This window comes from Phoca vitulina, unplaced genomic scaffold (assembly GCF_004348235.1).
Source record: "Phoca vitulina isolate PV1807 unplaced genomic scaffold, GSC_HSeal_1.0 scaffold80, whole genome shotgun sequence".
NCBI classification, from domain to species: Eukaryota; Metazoa; Chordata; class Mammalia; order Carnivora; family Phocidae; genus Phoca; species Phoca vitulina.
Genome location: NW_022589783.1, coordinates 206,808 through 228,252, shown reverse-complemented (window position 1 = coordinate 228,252; position 21,445 = coordinate 206,808). Strand labels below are relative to the sequence as shown.

The 21,445-nt window shown below is 51.4% G+C and overlaps 1 protein-coding gene across 1 annotated transcript in view; it reads right to left on the bottom strand.

The window, feature by feature from the left end:
* Positions 1-21,445, bottom strand: part of VIPR2 (vasoactive intestinal peptide receptor 2) — a 64,740-nt gene that overhangs the window by 17,475 nt on the left and 25,820 nt on the right. The window contains exons 4-5 of the mRNA XM_032394428.1: positions 18,866-18,963; positions 1,068-1,165 (exon numbers count right to left, since the gene is read on the bottom strand). Coding sequence (XP_032250319.1) covers positions 1,068-1,165; positions 18,866-18,963 — 196 coding nt within the window. The remainder of the gene's footprint in view (positions 1-1,067; positions 1,166-18,865; positions 18,964-21,445) is intronic.

Genomic DNA, 21,445 nt, shown 5'->3' with positions numbered 1-21,445 from the left:
CACAAGAGTTTCTATTCTTTTCTTTCCAGAACAAGAATATGATGGACTGTCCCCACGTTTTCCAAAGCATAGCTCTTCATTACAGCTGCTGACTTACTCTCCCTGAGGATTCCCACCTTCCTGATGGAACTGAGATGCCTGGAAAGTATATTACATTTGATGGGTTTCTCAGCTACAACAGTCTTTACTTGTTTATTTCCAAGTATGGGTCTCCTAATGGATTATCTGTTAGTTTCTGAAATATTCCATTTGTTATATTTTTGTTTTTATCTGAATACCGGCCAACATGTGAAATATATTTGTGTAAAGAGAAATAAGACCTGTGGTGATCAAATCCCTGTTAAAATAAGAGGAATATCAACTGGTTTATTTAGTACTGAGGATATTCAAGTCACAGATTTAGTCCTGAATATACTTATTAGCTCTTCCTAGACAGACGCTTCTGTTCTGAAACCAAAGCCTCTGCCTTTAACCCCAACCAACCAGCTCTATACACTGCATGTCATTAGTTACAAAGAAGACCTACCGGAGCTTCGGGTGGGTGGGAACTCTAACTGCACACCAGGGAAAAAAACAGCAAAATGCAGAGTGCTTCCCACATGCCACATAGCTTCATCAGCACCCACACTTTGCGGATCACAGAGAGGTTCAGTAATTTGTCCAAGGTCACACAGCGACTAAGAGACTGACCCAGGATTTGAATCCAGGCATCCGGCTCCTGCCTTCATACTCTTGAACACATTATAGTGTCTCTTACCACTCTTAGCACCAATGGGCAAGATCACGTTGCTTCCGTATTTTCAAAGGATTTGCATAATGGCTAAGTATTTAGTAACAGCAGTTGAACTGAATTCTTATAGCCAAAGTCCGTATTATCTCTTTATGTAAGAAATGCAGAGTATTTAAACAAAAATGTAAATATTAGCATCATATTTCACACTAGCATTCTCCAAGGGAGTGTTATTGGTTTAACACAGGGAGAGAGGGCTTGGAGACAGCGAATTTCTTTCCTCTTCTGACGGGCCTAGGTGGCTTAAATAGCAGAAATGCTTATTTCTGATACTTACCTGAAGACGCAAAGAATTATGCTTCCGGTTGTAAGGGAAATCAGAGAGACACTGTAGCCCAGCGTGTAAATGGCCTTCACCAGAATGTAGAATGTAATCTACAAGGAGGGAACAAAACAGCTGTGAGGTTTTGGTGGTCAGTACTGGACCAAGCAATGCTTCCTTCACGCGGGCCCTCGCTGCCCGTCTCGGGGCACACCAGACAGCGTCAGCCCACCTCCATTCTGAACCCAAACACTTTATTCTCCTCTTTAAACGCCCACCTATTTCCCTAAAATTCATTCTGAGTGACTGTGTGGAGCAGGGAGAGGGATGACCTGGGGGGTCCCCAACTTCGCTGTCTGATCACTATTAAATATGTCATGCATCACAAATCCGAGGTAAATTGCTGATGTCAAGAATATGAAATAAGCTGAAATTTTTCTAAAAAATATTTTCTAAAAATAAGCTGAAACCAGAGGGGGCTTGGGGGGGGTGCTTCCCATGAGAGAGCCCCAGAAACCACAGGGGACTGCTTTGAAAATATGTCCTGACCTAACTGGGTTTTGCTGCTCTGGACCCCGTGAGGAGTGAGGACCCAGGGGACATTCCGCACTGGCCCTGATTTCTCCATAGCCCTGTTCACACCAGCTTAGTGTAAACTCTAGAGAGGGGATGGTGCCCACCGAGCTGATCCCCAGCCCTGGGGTCAGCCAACAAACACGGGTTCAGGCTGGGGTAGGAGGGACGGCCTTGCTCCTGTAGCTTCGTGGGGCTTGGCAGTGTCCGCAGGTCAGTGGGCCCCTGCAGGCTGGTCTGCACCCACTGTCCAGCCCCACTGTTATTCTTTACCATCAAGGTGATGCCCTTTTGAGGAGGGCTTTCCCTCCCTTATTACCCTTATTATGGAGACTCAAGATGGGTAATGACAGATTTCAGAGGTAAACTACAAAATTTGGAAAAAATGAATTTCTAGTTAATATTTAATGATAAAATGAAAGTAATTGGTATAGCCTCTCAAATAGTTCAGGCAATCAAGGTTAGCATGAAGCTTGATCTGGCAAGCTAATGCATTAATCTGATTTTAGAAGGGTTTTTCCTTGTTAAACCTCAAGGCCCTGTTGTCATTCTTTTTAGCCCAAGAAGAGAGGAGGTGTCATGCTGGCATTCTGAAAACGTCCTTGAAAACTCTAATTTTAAGTCTTTGTCCACATTCTATGTTCTATTCTGAGTGAGACATCATAAATAGGACTGGGGCATCCTGAGCAGCTTTTTACCATTTCGTCTTGTGATCAGAGCTCACGTTAAATAACTGGAAAAGGCAGTATTTCAAACCTACCAAAAGCACAGAAAACAATATATCTATACTTAATGAGTACGTATCATGTATCTAATATACCCATCACATGTAATACATACTATACATGTAATGACAGATAGTATCTATAATCAACAATCTCCAACCAGAGGGACAACTGAGCAAGACTGCAGGGAGACCCCCGGGAGCCGCCTCCCTGACGCTGAGACGCTGGCCCCCGGGACACCTCCACAGGGCATGGGCACGACCTTGCACCGCTGCGACCTTTCTGATGAGTTCTCCTCTGCGTGTGGACGGCACATAACTTTTATCACCCACCAACTGTGTCGTCTCTTGTCCAGTATTGGCGTCACGTGTTTTCAGCCCCTCGGCCTAATTGTACCACCGCTCTAAACAGTCAGTCTTTGCTGGGTTCCCTTGTTTGTTCATTCTTTGATTGTTGCTTCATCCATTCTCGATTCTCAGTTCTTTTTTCTGGCTTCATTTTACCCCTGAAGCCCATTTCCTGGGCATTTTTAATGAGAGTCTGCTGACTGTGGATCCTGTCGGTTTGTTTTCTGACATGTCTCTTTCCCTCGTATTTCCGAGTGGACATTCCTCTTCTCCAGGCCCTGGGAAGGTATCTGCCGCCTGCCCTGCGGCTTGCACGTGCGTGGGCCATCGGCCTCGATCTCTGGCATCTTCTGGCAGCTGTGGGGTTCTCTATGTATGTGGGGTGGTCAGGCTCTCCGAATCGGATTGGTGCCTCCCTCGAGCTGTCACCCGCTGCATTTTCTCCGGCCAAGCCTGCAGTCACACTGACCTCCTGCCCCGAGCGGTGCTGTCTCCTGCCCGTCCTTCTCCCTGCTCTTGGAGCCCACACTCTCCATCCCAGAACTCCGGTACCTACGTCTGAGTTCCTGTGTAATGTATCTTCTCGACTTTCATGTTTAGGTCTATTTTTTCCCGTATAAGGTCTGGTAAGAGCATCTTGTTCCAGGTTTATATTTTTAATTTCCACTTTTTTTAACATTTCAAATGCACTTATTTGCATTCTATGTTTGATGACTCCATCATCTGAAGTTCTGAGGATGTAATCTGTTTGTCATCTGCTGACTTTCACTCACAGCGGCTTTTTCTTGGTGTGGTCTGTGCATTTGGAATATAAGCTTGTCTTCGGAGTGGACCTATGGGAATTTGTAAGGTCTTGGCAAAGATGCTTCCTTCCAGGAGCACCTGTGTTCACTTCTGCCAGGTACCCCCCGCTGCTTCCATTCAGGACGCCTTACATGAGTGTCTCAGCTCAGAGCTGCAATACCACGCACAAGACAGAAATGGGAAAACCCAACCTGCAGGAGGGCATGCCCGTGGTGACAGATTTTTAGATTTTCCTCTGGAAAGCGGAGGCGGGTAAGAACAGTTTCCCTGTCACCTCCATGGCCAGATTTTTGGTCTAGCTCTCAACTCCAGACGCCCGGCACCATCCACACCTGCGTGCTCTTCATAGTGACCCAGCAGCTGCCCCGGAAACCAGCGGCCCCTGCTGCCTGGCGCCTGGTTCTCAGCTCTTTTACTGAGATTTCTTTGCTTTCTTGAAATCTCAGCAGTGCATTTTAAAGCAACACTGTTATACTTCAGCATTTTTGAGTGATTTGTACTGGGAATTTTTTACCTCCAATTTCTTATAGAAGACTTTCATTTCTTGCTGAACATATTTGGTATTACTGGTTAATTTAATTCTTTCTGTTCAACACATTTACTCAGCACTTAATTGGAACCAGACACTGAGCAAGGTGTCTTGGGAACAGGATGAGCGAGAGAAGGGTCCCACCCACGAGGAACTCACAGACATATTTCCACCACTGGACTGACTGTCCCAGGAGATAATGCATGAGCTAGAAATTGAGATAGGTATAAATTAAAACATTTTTCTCTGTGTTCACTTAAAAAAAAGAATATCCACATTTCAATTTATATTACTTTGCTTAAAGATGGTTTAGATTTTACATTTCTCATGTTTTCAATCATTTAAGAAGGCTTAATCTGGTTATTTGCAAATTGCCTCTGTTAAGGGCTTTTCGAAGCAGAGTACACTCCAGGGCAAGCTAGAAACCTCAAATAAAAGGCAGCACTGGGGAAGTCTTACCAGAACAGAGCGCAAAACAACCACGTAACAGCGGAGCCACGCCAGAACCAAGGCTAACGGCCGCAGAATTACACGCAGTGCTTAACAGGAAGGAAACTTGCTCACAGCCAGCTTTTAAGAGAATGAGGCATATCACAAGAAAACAATCTGGGGTCTTTGCTCAAGGAGGTAGGAGGAACAACTTTTGGGGTTTTTCTGTGTACATCTAATCTCCTGTATCGCTACCTATGTGGACAGAACTGAAGGATAAGAATTACTGTTTAGAACACGAGCCCTAAAAAACTGTGTGGAGTTCTCCATCTTTGATGCAAGTTTAAATTTATTTTCATTAGAAGTGGCTAAAACCAGCTACGTGGTTTCAAGAACTGCACAGTGGGTCTGCACGGTGCTTTTGTCTCTGGGCTCCAGGACCTTCCCAGCCTCCTTCCCCAGGGTCCCCCACCTGCAGAGACCTGCTTTCTGCTCTTGGTGAGGCCATGGTGTTATGATCCATACCAGTGGTTCTCCCAGTGTGACCCCCAGACCAGCAGTGACAGCATCACTTGGGAACTTGTCCAAATGCAAACTCTCAGACCCCACCTGTCCCTGCCTGCCCCAGAACCAGAAGCCTGCAGTGACCTTCAGAGGACCGGCTGATGTGGCTCATACCAGAACCTCTGGTCTACACCACAGACAGAGTTAAAATGTACACATGACCTTTCCTGTGCTGCTAAAACCCTCCACAGAGCCCTTTTGCTTGTGAGCAAAGCTGTGTGCCACAGCGAGGCAGCTGCGGGCCCCTCCTCACACTGGGTCCCCTATAACGAGAGGGCAGCCTCCGCTTGCTCCCTTCATTGCTATGAACAGGCTGTGTCTTAGCATTTCCATCCTGATTCTCCTACCCACCGCTCAGCGGTCGCACAGGGGTCCTTCCTCTGGGGACCCGCCCTCCCAGGCTCTGCCGTGCCCTCACCAGGTCACACTGTGGTGGCTGGAGCTCCCTGAGAGCAAGCACCAATCTTGTCCCCTTTTGCACCCAGCCCCCAGTGGGCCGTGGGAACCGGAGACTGCAAAGCTTTAGTTTTCAAATCTCTCCTGACCATGTCATCTGATCTTCAAACTGAGGTGAACCAGGAGGCTAGCATGATGGCCTCTGCCTAGCAGAAAGGGCAGTCACAGCGTAGGGGCGGTGGATGAGTGGGAAAGCACATCCAAGCGTTGGGGGGATCCAGGTTTGGACCCCCGGCGCTGTGTCATGTCTCTGTCTTTTGCCCATAAAACGGGAAAGACAATAGCAACAAAGTTCCTTTTTGTTAAGGACACTTTTACTTAATACTTGTCCAGGAAGCTGACGGTAGAAGGCCCTGACCTTCGGGGCTTCCCCTGAGGTTTCTCACAGGAGTCTCTGGGGGTTACGTCAGGGTGAATGGAGAACTCATTAAACACAGCAGGTAGATAGGCGTGAAGTGACTCAGCTTGGGGACTCCAGGGCAGAGGATGAGGCCATCCTCTCCTTGCCTAGTGGACACAGACTTCTTCCAGAACAAGGTCTCTTGGGGGCTTTGATCGCTCAGATCCTGCTTCTTGCACCTCTTCCCGACTTTCCTAAGACTACAGAGGGGTCAGGCCCACTCAGCTGCAGTTCTGCTCTCTGAAGGCCTCTGTTCACGGGGCATTGATAGGAGAGTAAGGACGAAATGGTATCGCTCCAGGAGAACAGCCTCTAAATTATTAAAACCCTGCCATCCCAAAACAAGAGTGGAACCTAAAAACCCAGCTGCTCGTGGATCTAGCCACTGTGGGTCAATCAAGGGGGTTAACTGACTTTGTTTTTTTCTCCAGTGACTAGATGTAATGGATTTCCTACTCTTAGCTGCAAGCACGGTGCTGGAACCGAACAGCCCGGCCTGATGCAGAGCGAGAGCTGGGGGTCAGGGGGCCTCGTGAGGGACGCGACCGCGTCCGAGGCAGCTGTGCCAGGAAGCTGGTGGAGCTGAGGGCACAGGGCCCTGGCTTGCCGCCCCGGGAGTGCCAGGTGCTTGGCGACTAGGGGGCCTCTCCATTTAAAGAGATCTCAGGTGAAGAGGGCCTCGATGTCTGATGCTTCAGGAACCTGTGATTTCATTTTCCATCAGGAACAAACACTCGCTTTTATATGTAATTTTATATGTATCTTTAATGTTGTATTCTTTCCCCCTTGGACAGTTCCTGCGAAGCACGGCCGTCATAGGTGTGGAGGGAAAACCCCGGCAGGAAAGCCTGGCCAGTGCAGGTATTTTCTCCCAAGCAAAGAAGTCGTGATGCTTTCTTGCACAGAAAGGGTTGTCAATACTCCTCGGGTCCTGAGTGCCACAGCGCAGGGTGACCAAAAGGCCGAGTTCCACACCCCTCAGCCAGAGGACCGGACAACCCTGGGTCCCCTGTGGATGCAGAGCCACGTGTTATGATCACATGTCTGAGGCTGATTTACTTGGACAAGACTTTCATCACCATCATCACAAATCAGGAAGTAAGACAAAACAGTCCAGGAACGCTTCCCCTTTTCAATACTTCTGAGGGGCCTGCATGGCCCCTGAGGCCCTGGAGGGGCGGGTGGTGGGGACCCTCTGCTCTGAGTCACTTCTGAGTTGGGCAGGCAAACTCTATGCTCAGCTTTCAGTTGGTGGCCCTGCCTGGGAGGTGGCAATGTCCCAGACAGAGGCCGGGCTGGCCTTTCTCTGCCAGCCCGTCGCGGGGGACTGCTTCCTGATCCGCGCAGCGAGCCTGTTGGCCAAGGTGACGTCTATACCCTTTTCTCATTTCCATGAATGCACATCTGTACTGGGGCTGCAAGGCAGACAGAGCCCTTCTCAGGGAGCACTGAGGGGCCAGCCGATGTTTTCCAAACAGTGAGTCATAACTAGGGTGACCACACGCTCCGATTTGCCCAGGCCGGGCCTGGCTTGCATCTGGTGTCCGGAGTCATTATTAATAGCTCCTCCTTTCTCTCTCAAGAGGCCAGGTTTGGCTGACATATGATACAGTCACCCTATCGTAACCCATTAGTAGGTTATGCAATCAATTTAGTGGGCAGTGACCAACATTTAAAGAAGAGTCGCATAGAAAACGTGGTTCTGTGCAATGTTTGTGCTGGGTTGCAGTGTGAAATGGATTTCCAGCTGTGCACTTGAACCAAAGGCATTGAAAGACTGTTGGCTAGACCAGAGACTCCTGACCCAGCCCAGCACAGTCTTAGAGGCTTTCTGGTAAAAGCCGTGCCCACCTATCACCTCTCCCTTCAGCAAACTCAAGAGACAGACACTCAGCTGTGTTCTCCTCTTCTGAACCTACGGATGCCTTCATCACACGCATCACTGTCTGGAAAACAATGGTTTCTCCCAGAACCCTCTTAATAATGATTTACCTGCTCATCAACAAGTAGCCCTTTGCATCAGGGGCAGAAAAAACACCACTGAAGCTCAGATAGCTTCTTCTTAGGATAGGTCCCACTTGAATTAGAAGGCACAGTTCCTGTCCTCAGGGCGTGTAAGGTCCTGTTGGGTGAACAAGACCAAAACACACCTGGAAAACGCACGAGTAAGAGCTAACCTGCATTTCTAACTCCGAATTCAGACTGAATGGCCAAGGCACGAACAGGGGCAAGAAGAGGTGGGTGGGGGGAGCTGGTAGAGGAGCACTCGGGGCGGGGGAGGAGAACTGTGTTCTCCAGGCTGCAGGGGGTGGGGTGGGGGCCACTGGCCAGGAGGAGCAGGGCATCCAGGCCCCCGAGAGACAACACCAACACTGGAGACACTTCTCCCCGACTCCAGGATGCACACACGCACGCACACACGCGCACGCGGACTCACACAGTCCATCTCCCCGTGTGGCGGCGGGCAAGGGTTGAGGGCTGTGCTTGCTTCACGCTAAAGGACATGCAGGGGTATGATGGCCAGTCCAGGGGCCTTCACTTTGGGGTGGTTTCTGGGGTTGCAGCAGGATTCCAGGAGCCCATGGACCAGCAGCCCTGTCAGATTATAAGGAGGTGCTTGTTCTTGCCATAAAAAGTGGAAGCCTGAGGCTTTCTTTGTTTTATTATTTATTTATTTGTTTAAGATTTATTTATTTGTTGGGGGGGAGGGGCAGAAGGAGAGAGAGAGAATCCCAAGCAGACTCCCGGCTGAGCACAGAACCTAAGGGTGGGGCTTGATCCCATGACCCCCAAGGGTCAGATGCCTAAGCAACTGCACCACCTAGGTGCCCCAAGGCTTTCTTTGAAACAAATGTGTTAGAGATCGTTAGAAACTACCACCTATTTATGGGGAATGTGGTCCACAATTCCATTTATTTCCCTAGTGCACAGCAAGACATCAAAGCCCCATTCCCAAGACGTACACCTGGTCTCAAGATTCAGGATGAAGCTCACAATCACCCGTTGTAAGTTTCCTCTTGCTAGTTATTGGCAAAATATCTTTTACGACCCAGGTATTCTACTAAAGCCATTCTGCTTAGGGGACTGTAACAATTCTCAAGACAGTGGTGGCGTGTTCTGCAATTTACAAAATGTAACACAAAATTTATTCACTTCTCCCAACAACCTTGGGAAGGAAGCTGACTGAATATTATCACCATGTTCCTATTAACAGACAAGGAACCTGAACCCCAGGAGGGGAGAAGCAAGTTTAAGGACATGGGACCCTCAAATTGTGGAGCCGAGACTCTAGCCTAAACCCCATCGTGTCATCCCCCAGGAGAGACCACAGTTACTCTTTTGTTTTGATTTTTTTTTCTTTAAGAGGAATCAGTTCTGCATGTAAGGAGTTTGGAAGTTGCCACTGAATCCTGGTAACGAATGAAAGTCTGAACAAACTGAAAAACCAACCACTTTTCTTGGATCTGCAAGACAAGGGAGGACATAGGACCCGCGGCTGCCCCACAACCGGAGAGACAGACGGGTGGTCAACGGGAGTCCCTGCTTGCCAGGGCAGAGTCACGAGACTTACTACTGATTCAGCTGCGGCCCTCGAGCCAGCCTGGCATTGGCAGGCAAAGGGCTCAGTGGAACAGAACGGAGCCCGAACAGAGATCCACATAAGTACCGGCACGACATTTGACGACGGAGCAGAGGCAGTTCAGTGGTGGAAGCACAATGTCCTTGTCACATCTACCAGAACCAGTGGGCATCCCCATGCAGAACAGGAATCGAGACTCAGGCTCACAGCTGCACAAACGTTAATGCAGATGGATCACAGATCCGAATGTAGAGCGCAAACCTAGGAAACTCCTGTTAGACGCGGAGGAGAGAACGGAGAAGACCCTGGGTGTGGCGAAGCCTTCGAAGACACAGCACCAGAGACAAGGTCCACGAAAGAAAGAAAAACTAAACTCCTGCTCTGCCATCGACCATGTCAGAGAGTGAGAAGACAAGCGCAGACTGGAGATGCACCTGATGAAGGACTGTCACTCAAAACACACAAAGAACTCTCAAAACTGAACTGTAAGAGAAGAAACAACCCCATTTAAAAAAAAAAAAAAACGGGCCAAACACCTTACTAGACACCTCCCCGAAGAACACGTACAGTGGTAAGTGAGCTCAGGGAGAGACGCTCCACACGAGGGCACAGACCGTGGTGCCGTGGAACTGTGTCTGCGCTCCTGGGATCAGCACCTACGGCGCACAGGACAGTGGGCGCTCCCTCTGGCTCAGGCCTACGTCCCGTGAACACACAAGAGCGCGGGTTCATTGCCTTCTGCGTCTGCTTCTCCGGCCAGAAGTGCTGATAACAACCATGCTGTGTGTCACAGCTCGTCGGGGGATTAAATGAGATGGTCCACAGAGAGCTTAGTAAATGCTCTTGGTAAGCGATTTATGTTACTTGGTTTGATTTTATAATGAAAACCATCTTTATAATGAAAGAGGTTTTAAAGACGATTAATCCAATGACCCAAGTGGTCCTCATTCAGGTGAAGAAATACTTCTCAAGCTTCCTCTGTACACGTGCTGCGTTCACAGAGAAGGTCCGCACACGCTGGAGAGGCGTCTCCTCTTCCCCATCCAGCCCAGACTGGCCCTGCAGTGGAAGGGCAGGGGCCCCGAGCCAGAGGCTCCCGGCGGCTGCTTCTGGGTGGTCAGAGGCACAGCCCCAGCCTGCGGAGGAAGCGGAGGAGCCCTGAGCTGTAACTAAGGGCCTCTCTAGTCGTGATGCTTCACTTTCAGGGTCATGGGGAGACAGGCACGGGTCCCACCTGGAACCATCAGAGACACCTGGGCATTTGGGACAGGTGTTGACTCCATGTGGGGGCTGGGCTCCACAGCTCGGAGGGCACAGGAAGGCGCCGCGGAGAGCTCAGTGCTAACGATCTAGGAGCTGCCGTGCGCGTGTGTGCGTGAGCGTGTGCGTGCATGAGACCAGCACCCCACGCCCTCCTCCTCTCCTCTGTGAAGTCGCCAGCTCTCCTGAGGAAGGAGCAGACACCTGGAAAATGCCTCTTGAGAGCTCCGATGCCCTGTGGAGGGGCGGGTGCGTCCAACTCTGTCTGAGACCCCTATTCTGAATAAAGGCTGCTTTCCCGGAGAAACTCTGCATTGTTATTGCGCTTGGAGCCCGCGGTGATAATGGCAATGTGATTTTGCAGCTTGCTCGTGTGCGGCTGCGGGGTGACATTTTAAGGAGGAGGGGCGCTGGGGGGAGGGGCCGCCCCTTGGTTTAAGTCACTACATGGAACGTTCCTTTGTTGGTGTGGAGGGCTCTGAGGAAAAAAGTGACTTTCTTTTAAAATCCAAATATGGCATTTCTGAGGTAAACAGCCACAGATATTTTGGAGGATTTTATCCACTGAGACCTGAATGTCGTTGTGAGAAACATCAGACTAACCCCAATGGACAGCCGCTTACAGACTCACAGGCCCGTGTTCTTCAGAGACACAGTGTCATGTGAGAGAAAGACTGAGGAATGTTCCAGATTGGAAACCCCTGAAGAGTCACGACAAGGCTGTCCCGGGACCCGGACAGGATTGGGGCCCAGATGGCAGATGGCGTAGCAGCAAAAACGTTACATTTCCTAAACTGGAGGACAGTGCTGAGGCTAGAGAACGTCCTCACTTTTAAAAGACTCACGCTCATGTTTGAAGAGTAAGAGGGAGGGTGCACCACCGGCGATGGGTGGTGACGTGCCCGCACACCCACAGCTCCCCGGGGCACAGGCCGCCGGGTGAGACCGCCTGGAGACTCGGCTGGAGACGCGCCGGTCCCCCGCAGCTTCGGAGCATACAGGGCGCCACAGGGACACGGTGTGACGGTTGGGTTTCCTCATTGTTCTGACAAAGTCCAGGGTTAAAAGGCAAATGTAACCGAGAAATGATTTGACAAACTTGGCATAAATTTAAGAGGCTTTTTTTTTAGACTAAAATTAGATTTTATTTGAATACAAAAGTAGTATCTGCTTACTTCTGAGAAAGTCGTAAATATAACAAAGAGATTTTTAAAAGGGAGCACATAGCTATCACAAGGACCTCCCCGTTCCGAGGAGCTTCTGTCCTTTGTCAGTGGCTCTCGTGGCTGTGGCCCGCGTCCAGCCACAAATCCCTCAAAGCCCGCCCAGGCGACTGACAGTCAGCAGGGGAACTTTGTCAAAACTTCATCTCCTTTTGTTGGGTCTCTGATAGAGCTCCCTAGTCCCCAGTAAAACAAATATTGCTAGTCTCCATCCTTTCCTCAATTATTTCAATTAGTCCTAAAATTTGTACACCAAATGGAGAAACTAGTCGGACTGCTCGATGAATAGCCTGCCAGAGGACCAGGGCCTTCCCTCCTGTCCCCACCTGAGGGCCTGGCCAGGGCAGCCAGCACTCCAGCCTTGCAGACTGCTGCTGCCTGAGCCCCAAATGCCCGTCTCTCCGGGCAAGGCTGCTCATAGACAAGCCCACGGAAAGCGGGGGATCAGGGAGGTCAGACCCTTCTCAAGAGCCCCATTCTGGGTTGAGACCAGTCTGGTGCTGTTCAAACTTCTGCCAGGGCCCCAGCCTGCAGCCCTGAGTTTTGCCCGATGTGCCCCATTCTGTGGACACACCCGGTCCTCACCTTTGTTTGACGAGAAACAGAGGCATTGTGCTCACCAGAGCAGGGCCCTGGGCTCATGGTGGAGCCTTCCCACCCCTGTGAGACTCCATGGGTCTCCCTCCCCAGTGACAGTTTTTTCTTTGTATTTCCTTCTTAACTTCTCATCCAGATTCTTCTTTGGCCTTGGAAAGACTCATTCCTTTATTGGGCAAGTATTACACATCATTGTCACAGGTTCAGTTAAAACTAGCATAAAAATAGCTCATAACTGTGCCTGTCTCATGAATCTTCTGAATCATGTCTCTGCTCGTGGTCAGATTTCTGCCTCGCATGAGTCAGCCGGCTCATGCGAGCCCCGGATCTGCCACGGCAGGCTGCGGCGTCGTGTGCTCTGCTCACGGCGTTCTGACCCAGTCTTCCTGCTCATGTTGCCCCCCTCAGCTTAGCTGAGCCGGCGCCTGCCTCGCTGTCCAGCTCCCAGTGTCCCCCACTGCTGATGGGCAGTCCACCTGTGCTGGACTCACATGCCCCTGAAAACCACAGTGGGAAGCTCCCTCCTGCCATCTGATGTGAAACGAAGCAGACACAGCCCTTGGAGCTGGTTCAGAAGCTGGATTAAAAGGGCAACTGTAACAGAAGCAAACACGGGGTGGAGGTGCGCCCGATCTCGGGTTGGTTGGCACGCCTGGAGGCGCACACTTTGCCGCGTTCAGGGCTCTCATCCTGGCTCCACGTCCCACAGCGGCTGCTCAGCACGTCCCTGAGGGACCCCTCCCTGAGCAGTGGGGTAACAGCATGCGCCCTCAGTCCTTGTGAGGACTGAGCGAAATGCCAAAGTGCACCTGACCCAGTTGCCCCATGGACACCAGGGTGGCCGTGATCTTTGTTGTCGGGGTGGGGAATCTTGGGGAGACCACACCAGCGTTTAGGCAGACAGAGTTACTGGTGTGTCTGAAAGCCGAGAGGAGAGTGCAAAAATATTTTTAGGAATATGTCATAATATGGAAGAAATGTGTCCACTTGATGCATGGGGAAGCTGAGATGCCAGACAGTTCTCTTGGTTAAATTTAGCTGAGGCGCTCTTTATTTAAGAACTCTGTTAGCAAATATATAATATAGGAGACACATGGAGTGCACCACCTTGCGTGTCCGCTGCACACGGGATGCCAGCGTGTGGCTGGGGGGCGCCCTCTGGCCGGGCAGAGTGTTCAGCTTTAGGGCAGAGTCACGCATGACGACTGAAGCAAAGCCAAGGTGGGGGGTGCTGCCCTAGGTCCTTCTACATTCATCTGGAAGACTCCTGATACTCAGGAGAAAGGAGGCACCTGTGACCCCATAGAGACCTGTGGCTGCTAAATTTCTAGGCTTTTCCATGTTTCACCAGCTCTCAGCATCCCTGGGAGACGGGTTGGGGCCCTGGCCTGAGGGGGTGCCCCGAACCAGAGCCTCAAAACAGCCCTCACTGCAGGAAAAACGCCAAGAGACTGCTATGGTCAGGGGAGCCCCGGGGTGGGGGCCAGGCCTGGAGGGATGGACGACCAGGCAGATAACTCCAGGTAGAATGGCTCCTGCTGGCAGTCCCGCCTGAGGCTGAGAACATGACCCTAGGACAGCTTCTTCAGCCCCATGAGTGGGGACACCCACATGTCCCTGGAAGGGTGGGGCACGGGAAAGGACAGAGGGCAGCTCCTGGGTGACCCTTGTGGGCCCCTGGGAGTGCTCCTTAAATCTTTAATGGGATGAAGCACTTCATGCAATGGTTCAAAGATCAAAGTCCCGAGAGGAAAATGCTCCTATGGCAAGGCACGTGCCCGAGGGTGGTTTTGGTGGGAGAGGGTCATAGACAAGGAAGATTGGACACAGAAACCAGGACCTGGTGACAGAGAGAGTCTGAGCCAAGCCTGGCCAGCTTTACTATCTCACTGTGAGACCCAGAACATAAAGGCCCAGACCACCGCCAAACTGGGCTGCCTTGGTCCAGATTGAGAAGCAGCTTCACCATAGTGGTTCCTGCCATCATCTGAGAGGCCCTCTGGGGTCTTCGGACACTGTTTTCCTTCATGGGACTCCCCATTCCTGAATTTATTTTATCTTTCGATTCCCTTGCTGCATGTAACCAAGCCTGTGGCTTTTGTGGAGGCTAATTTTTTTCTTGAATTTAATTAATTCTGAAACCAACAAAGTTTGCACACACAACACCCAGGGCAGAGTCTGGCTGTGTGAGAGCAGGAAATCCAATTAAAATCATAAAACCAGGAGGATAGTGAGCTGCTGATGAGATGAGGAGTGACATCAGAAGCAGAGTTCGCTGGGCTCATGGCCAGGGTTGCAGCTCCCCTCAGCCGCCCGAGGAGACCCAGCTGGGGCTGCGAACCCTCCGGGCCCTCTGCACGTCTGCCACACCGCGTGGTTCTTGTTTTCCGCAGGATCCCTTAAACAACCAAGTATTCAAAGTATGTGAACAGCAGAAACTGCAAGCAGGAAGAAAAGTTATTCACTTTGGTTTTGTGCCTTCATTCTTTTCGCGTCCACACGTTAAAATATTTTGACTTTCTAATCCATTAGTAGGGAATGTGCATTCATGATATTTGTAGAATCTCTGAAATGTTTAATTAAGAAGACAAATAACTCTTCAAACTGGATGGAAAAGCAGAGACACTGTGCTTCACGAAGGCAGGCTCAGTCACACGTGTTTCCGAGGGCCTGGAAGAGTCTTCCATCAGTTTTCCTGGGAATGCCACCTACGGTGTGGCCCAGGGGAAACGTAAGGAGGAGGGGCCGCCGGCTCTGACTTGTCAAGGGTGCCAACGCTGCCTCGAACGTCAGCTCTCAGCACCTGCCCCCGGCCACACTGAGTTTGTGATAACAGGACAGACTCACAACACCGGGATTCCCAAAAAGCGACTGTGGAATGAATGAATGGGGACGGGCCCACCCTCGAATAGGGACCCACAGCTGGCTCTGGGAGGTCTGGGGACCCTCTGCTTCCACCCACACAGGCGTCTGGGGTACCTCAGACGGTGGAACCGGGGGCGTGTCAGAACCCCACCCCCTCACTGCGGGCCACAGAGGGCCAAGACTGCTCCGGTCGCCGAGGCCTGCCTTCTTGCCTCTGAAACGGCCTGGTGGCACCCATTAGGGTCACCTGGGAGGCAGGTGTCATGTGGCAGGGTGCCCTGAAGCCACTCCTGGAGCCCTGGTCATCGTGAAGAAGGGCAGTCCCCACTCCTGGTCAGCCTGCGGGCTCAGAACAGGGCCTGTGAACACTTCCTGCTCCAGGACAGTCCTGAGGCTTCCGGTGAATTCTGTACCTGTTCAAGGCTTATTCTTAGAAAGCCAATAGGATGGTCTCCTGCTTTGGTCCTATTAAATAGCTGAACAGCAGTTTGGGACTAGTCTAGAACCTGAAATCCACAGGTTATCTTCCTGTGAAGACGTGTTCTGAATTCAGACTCGACCTGAACAGGTCACCGACTTCGGGCCACACCTGGGGGCTCAGCAGACACGATCATGGCACCAAACCTCCGTCTTCCAGCGGGAGCAGCTCAGTGGCTGCCAGAGCCGTCAGTCCCAGTGTTCGGGGCTCTCTACCACCTCGTGTTTCCTGCCCAACAGGCCACTCACGAGAGGCTGACATCTCACGGGGCCTTCTCGCAGAATCCAGTCAGTACAAGAAGAACGACATGAAGTCTCACTGTGCCGTGTAGGACAGCCCCTGACCAGTGTGCAAAGCCCGATGTGGTGAGACTCCAAAACCAGCAGGCTGATCTGGAGCCGAGGAAAGACCAGAGGTAGGAGAGAAGGCAGAGGACCTGAGGGAACATTCTGTGGCATCAGATTCTGAATACGTGTCCCTTTACTGATGCCCTGGGAGCAGCTCTGCATCCGTGCTTCCCTGGTCACAAGCCTGGCTGAGGGTGCAAACGACCCCCAGTGTCCTTCGGGACATGCAGGATGGAGAGCAGCAGCACAGGCTCCCTGAGGGACACCAGGTGCGCACAGGCCCCCGAGTGGTTCCCTGCTGGCCGGAGAGAGCGCAGGCGCCACCCCAGGATTCACTGGCAGCTCAGGTGACCGCACGCCGAGGGGGAAGGTGAATACTTCTGACACAGAGAAGCTGAATCTCAGTGATTGCACAACAGAAACAGAGCTGGGGCCCCGACAACGTCATGTCACACCCGAACCTCAGTGTTTCCCTCTGGAAGGTGGGCTGTCACCAGGACTAAAGAAGACAAGGCGTCGGGGACGTGGGGGATGTTAGTCAAAGTGTAGAAACTTTCAGCTATAAGAGGAATAAGGTCTGTGTCTCACCAAAAAAAATAAGTAAATAAAAGGTAAATATGTGAGGTGATAGATACTTAGCTTGACTGAGGGGATCACTTTACGGTGTATGTACATACACACGTCAGAACATCACGCTGCATACAGGCATATGCCGTGGACATACTGCGGGCTTGTTCCAGACCACCGCGGGGAAACAAACATGGCCATGAAGGGATTCAAGCGAATTGTTTGGTTTCCTAATGCTTCTAAGAGTTACGTATACACCATCCCGTAGTTTCTGAATGTACAACAGCATTATATCTAAGAAAATGATGTACATACCTTAGTTAAAAAATACTTTGTTGTTAAATAATATTAATCATCATCTGAGCTTTCAGTGAGTCCTATCACTGATCACAGATCATCCTAACAAATATAATAGTCATCAAAATGTTAGAAATATTGTCAGAATTAGCAAAACGTGACACAGAGAGACGAAGTAAGCAAATATCGTTGGAAAAACGTCCCCCACAGAGAGTGCAGCATTGCCCCAACGTTCAGTTTGTAAAACACAGTATCCGCCAAGTGTGATCCTGTGACGTACGCCCGTACCTTAAATATAAACAGTGTTTGCATGTCAGTCACACCTCAACAGAAAACGACTGCCTGAGATGATGTTGGTAATTGATGTGGTTCATAGTGTGCCCTGGACAGCGCCAGTGATCCCACCACCCACCACCATCATCCTGACAGTTGGCCGGACGCCCTTCAATTAGTGAGAAACTCGCTAAAATGTAAGGTACTTCCTTTTCTAGGGTTTAATAATTTGGTGGCAAAAGAATTGGCTTTATACTATAAATCTTGGTGAGGAGAGCAAAGACAGTCCCTCTATAAAAAAGGAACATGAAAGATGTGTTAATCCCCCAGGAAAATGTATCTGACAGTGACATTCGTACCAGTCTCACTGATGGTGGGGTGGCAGGGCCCAAGGTTGGAGGGAAGTGAGACCAACATGCATGAGTAGCTAGGTATTCCCTAAGGCTCTTTAAAAGGGCCTCAAGTATGTTCCCACACAGCGGGTGTTTGCAGGGGATGGGGGCATGAAACGCATGGTATTCACCTGTCATTAATATGGCATTGGGGGGGTGCCGGGGTGGCTCAGTTGTTAAGCGACTGCCTTTGGCTCAGGTCATGATCCTGGAGTCCCGGGATCGAGTCCCACATTGGGCTCCCTGCTCAGCGGGGAGTCTGCTTCTCTCTCTGACCGTACCCCTTCTTGTGCTCTCACTCACTCTCTCACTGTCTCTCTCTATCTCAAATAAATAAATAAAATCTTTAAAAAAAATACGGCATTAGGGGGTGAAGGAACGCGGCCCAAGGGGAGGACGGTGACCTGGTTTTCTGGTGGTAAACAAAGTAAAACCACAGTCATACAATGTTGCAGGGTGAACATGTGGGAAAGAACAGCCATCCCAGCCCTGGGGCTGAGCAGAGCTGAGCGGACTTGATTTGACACATCACTTAAACAATCACGTTCCCAGAGAAAGGGCTCATCTTGAGCGCACCTCCGTGGCCTCCTTACAGCACGCGGACCAACACTGCAGCCCTTGCCATAGGCGGAGTCCCCAACACGCCCTGGGCACTGTTGGCCAGGGACATGCTCAGTCTCTCAGTTTGCAAACACGCTCCATCATTAGTCCTGTCTCCTGCTGCTGGCCCACGGCTAAAAACACGGCTGCATGGCTTCTGGATGGCCCGCTTTGCGGCAAAGTCCTAGACAGGCTAAAGAAACCGGTTGGCAGAGTGGATGCCCATTAAAGCTCATTTCAGGCAGGCAGAGCTGTTCAGGCTAACTGAAAGCAGGCAAAGAGAATCAGGCTTCCCTGCCTCCAAAATGACGGAACCACGAAATGAGCCAAACGCGGGGCACAGAACTGAAATAGGGACTTTGCCCAATTTGGCCATCAAGAAGGCAGCACTGCTCTTTGCAGGAAAGGACATGTACATAATTCTTGTCGGGCAGCACACGGACGCTGTTTCGCGTGCACTTCCAGAAAAGGGACTAGAAAGTGCGAGAGTCACGCGGGGGCCCTTACCTTGCTCTCGTCCTCGGCATCATTATAGCCACAGGCGTCTACGAAATCTGGAAACATCTCTGACCACCCATCACTGGTACAGTTTTTGCTTATGTTTCCTGGAAGATAAGATGTAGGCGTTAGGCTTGCAGGTCCACAGCAGCTGGCCTCGGTGCTGACGAGCAGGCTCGCAGGCGCAGGGCCCTAGATGCTTCCTCTTTCTGGTCAGTGAGGAGCGGAGTGCAACCCATTCAGCCACTTCACGGTGTGTGCATTCATCCCCCCGGAAGCTGGGTGGCTTGCGGGAGAGCTTCTGTGTCATGAGGCATGGTGCAGTGGTAACCGTTATAATGGATGGTGGTGTTATTATTAAGGAGCACAATGAAAATTAGCAGACTCGTATTCTGTCCAGGGAGAGAGAGTGATCGCCAAATCCCAACCATTCCAGAGCCTGCTATCCCATTCCATCCTGTTCTGTGCCAGTTCCCTCACTCAGCTGCCCTGGCGCTGCACTGGTCACTGACTGGACGAACAGACTGTGGGTATAAGATTTAAACTGCATGAAATAAAGGCCGTTTTGATCTTAGAGCACCATTTTTTTTTTGCTCTTAATTATGTAAACGTGTATGTTAAACTCAGGAATGCAATGTTCCCTCTATTTAAAAGAAAGTATCAGGGCGCCTGGGTGGCTCAGTTGGTTGAGCCTCTGACTCTTGGTTTCAGCTCAGATCATGATCTCAGGGTCATGGGATCGAGCCCCGTGTAGGGCTCTGCGCTCAGGGCAGTCTGCTTGAGATTCTCTCCCTCTGCTCCTTCCCCCCACCCGACACACACTCTCTCTCTCGCTAATAAATAAATAAATTAAAAAAAAAAAAAAAAAAAGAAAGTGTCCTCAGTAGGTGACTGCACTAGGTGCTGAGTGGTGCTGAGTGACCTAAGGGCAGGGCACTGATCACCTGTGACAGGGCTGGGACTTGCAGGGCAGGCTTTGGGAAGCTCAGGCCTGGGAAGGCACTTCCTGCCCTTGGTGCTGGGAGGCTCAGCAGCGGATCACCCACCAAGCTTCCTCCCTGACTCACAGCCCCTGGGGCTTTCAGAATAGCAGACATTTTCACTCATGTCATCTCTTTTTGCTTTGGGCCAACACTGTGAGGCAGACTTGGTGGGCATTACTGTTTCCATTTTACAGATGAGACTGAGGTTCAGTAACACCCGCAAGGCTCTGTGATGACTGAGTGGCGGAAATAGGTTTTCTCACTCAAAAACCCTTTATGTTTTCTACACGAAGGTGGCCTACGTGATTGATTAATCAGACAAAATCAAGAGCAAGGCGCATTCACATTGAGGTGATAATATGCATAAGCAATTCTTGGCATGCTGCGTGGAGGCAGGTGGGAGGGCCCAGATCCTGAGCTTCTGGCAAGAAAGTGGGGTTAGGGGGCCTCAGCAAAGCCCCTGGCAGCATCATGTGGGCTTGCTCTGCCACTCTCTAACACTGCCGTCCCCTGCATTTTTCTGATTCCAGGCCCCAAACCTCCTCCTGCTCTAACCCCAGGGGTCCTGGAGGGCGGGGACCACAATGGACAGTGGAGGCAAGACAGAGTCCTGAAAGGGGCAAGGCTCGGGGGAGGTGAGAGAGGGCCGAGGGAGGTGGGGGGGGGGGGGGGGGGGGGGAGGGGGGGGCTTGGGAGGTGAAAGGGGCTGGAGAGGTGAGAGAGGGGGCTGGGGATGTGAAAGGGGTGGCATGGAGGTGAGAGAGGGCTCAGGGAGGTGAGAGAGGGGCTGGGGAGGTGAGAGTAGGCTCAGAGAGGTGAGAGAGGTGCCAGAAAGGTGAGGGGATTAGATGAAGGGGGACCTGGGAGGTGAGTGGAGGGGGGAGGCCTGGGAGGTGAAAACAGGACCAGGGAAGAAAGGATGGGGAGGCCACAGCTGTAGGACTCAGGAGCCTGGGTCCTCTTCTCCCTCCTCTGTGAGTGGGCCTTTTCACCCTGACTCTGTGGGGACCTCCTCCATCTGTGGGACCATCTGCTCTATGGGAACCCTCACCACTTTGTGGGGACCCCCCCAATCTTCGTGAACTCTCTCTGCGGTGGCCCTAAGTTCAGCCGCAGTGCCTGGGGGCCCTCAGCAGAGTGGTGACAGGTGCCTGTCTCCCCTGCTCCCCGAGGCTGATTACAGGCTCCCAGTCCTTCGCTCACGGAGTGTAAGTCTGGGTGTGATTGTTCGGAGGGTCCTCGGCTGTCCGTGGAGGCAGGAAGGGTGGGTGTGCCTGCACGGCACTGTGCCTATCGGGGCGAGGGGGTCCCTGCTCTCCAGACGACCCATCCTTGTGAGCTCCGTGTGCCAGGCTTTGTGTTAGGCAAGCTCCACAACCCTCTGCGGAGGGTCTGACTCCGCTGCCCAGCTCATTTCGGGACTTGCTCACGTCCTCCCAGGACAAGTGGGCATGGCCAGAACGCAGAGCCCGGCTGCCTGGCTACGGGGCATGTGCTCTGGACCATTTTGTCCCCGACGCAGGGCACATCCGCCCTCTCTGCTACACTTGAAGGCAGCTGCAGCACCCTGGGGCTTCAGCGCTTCAGAACAAACCTCCCTCCTCTC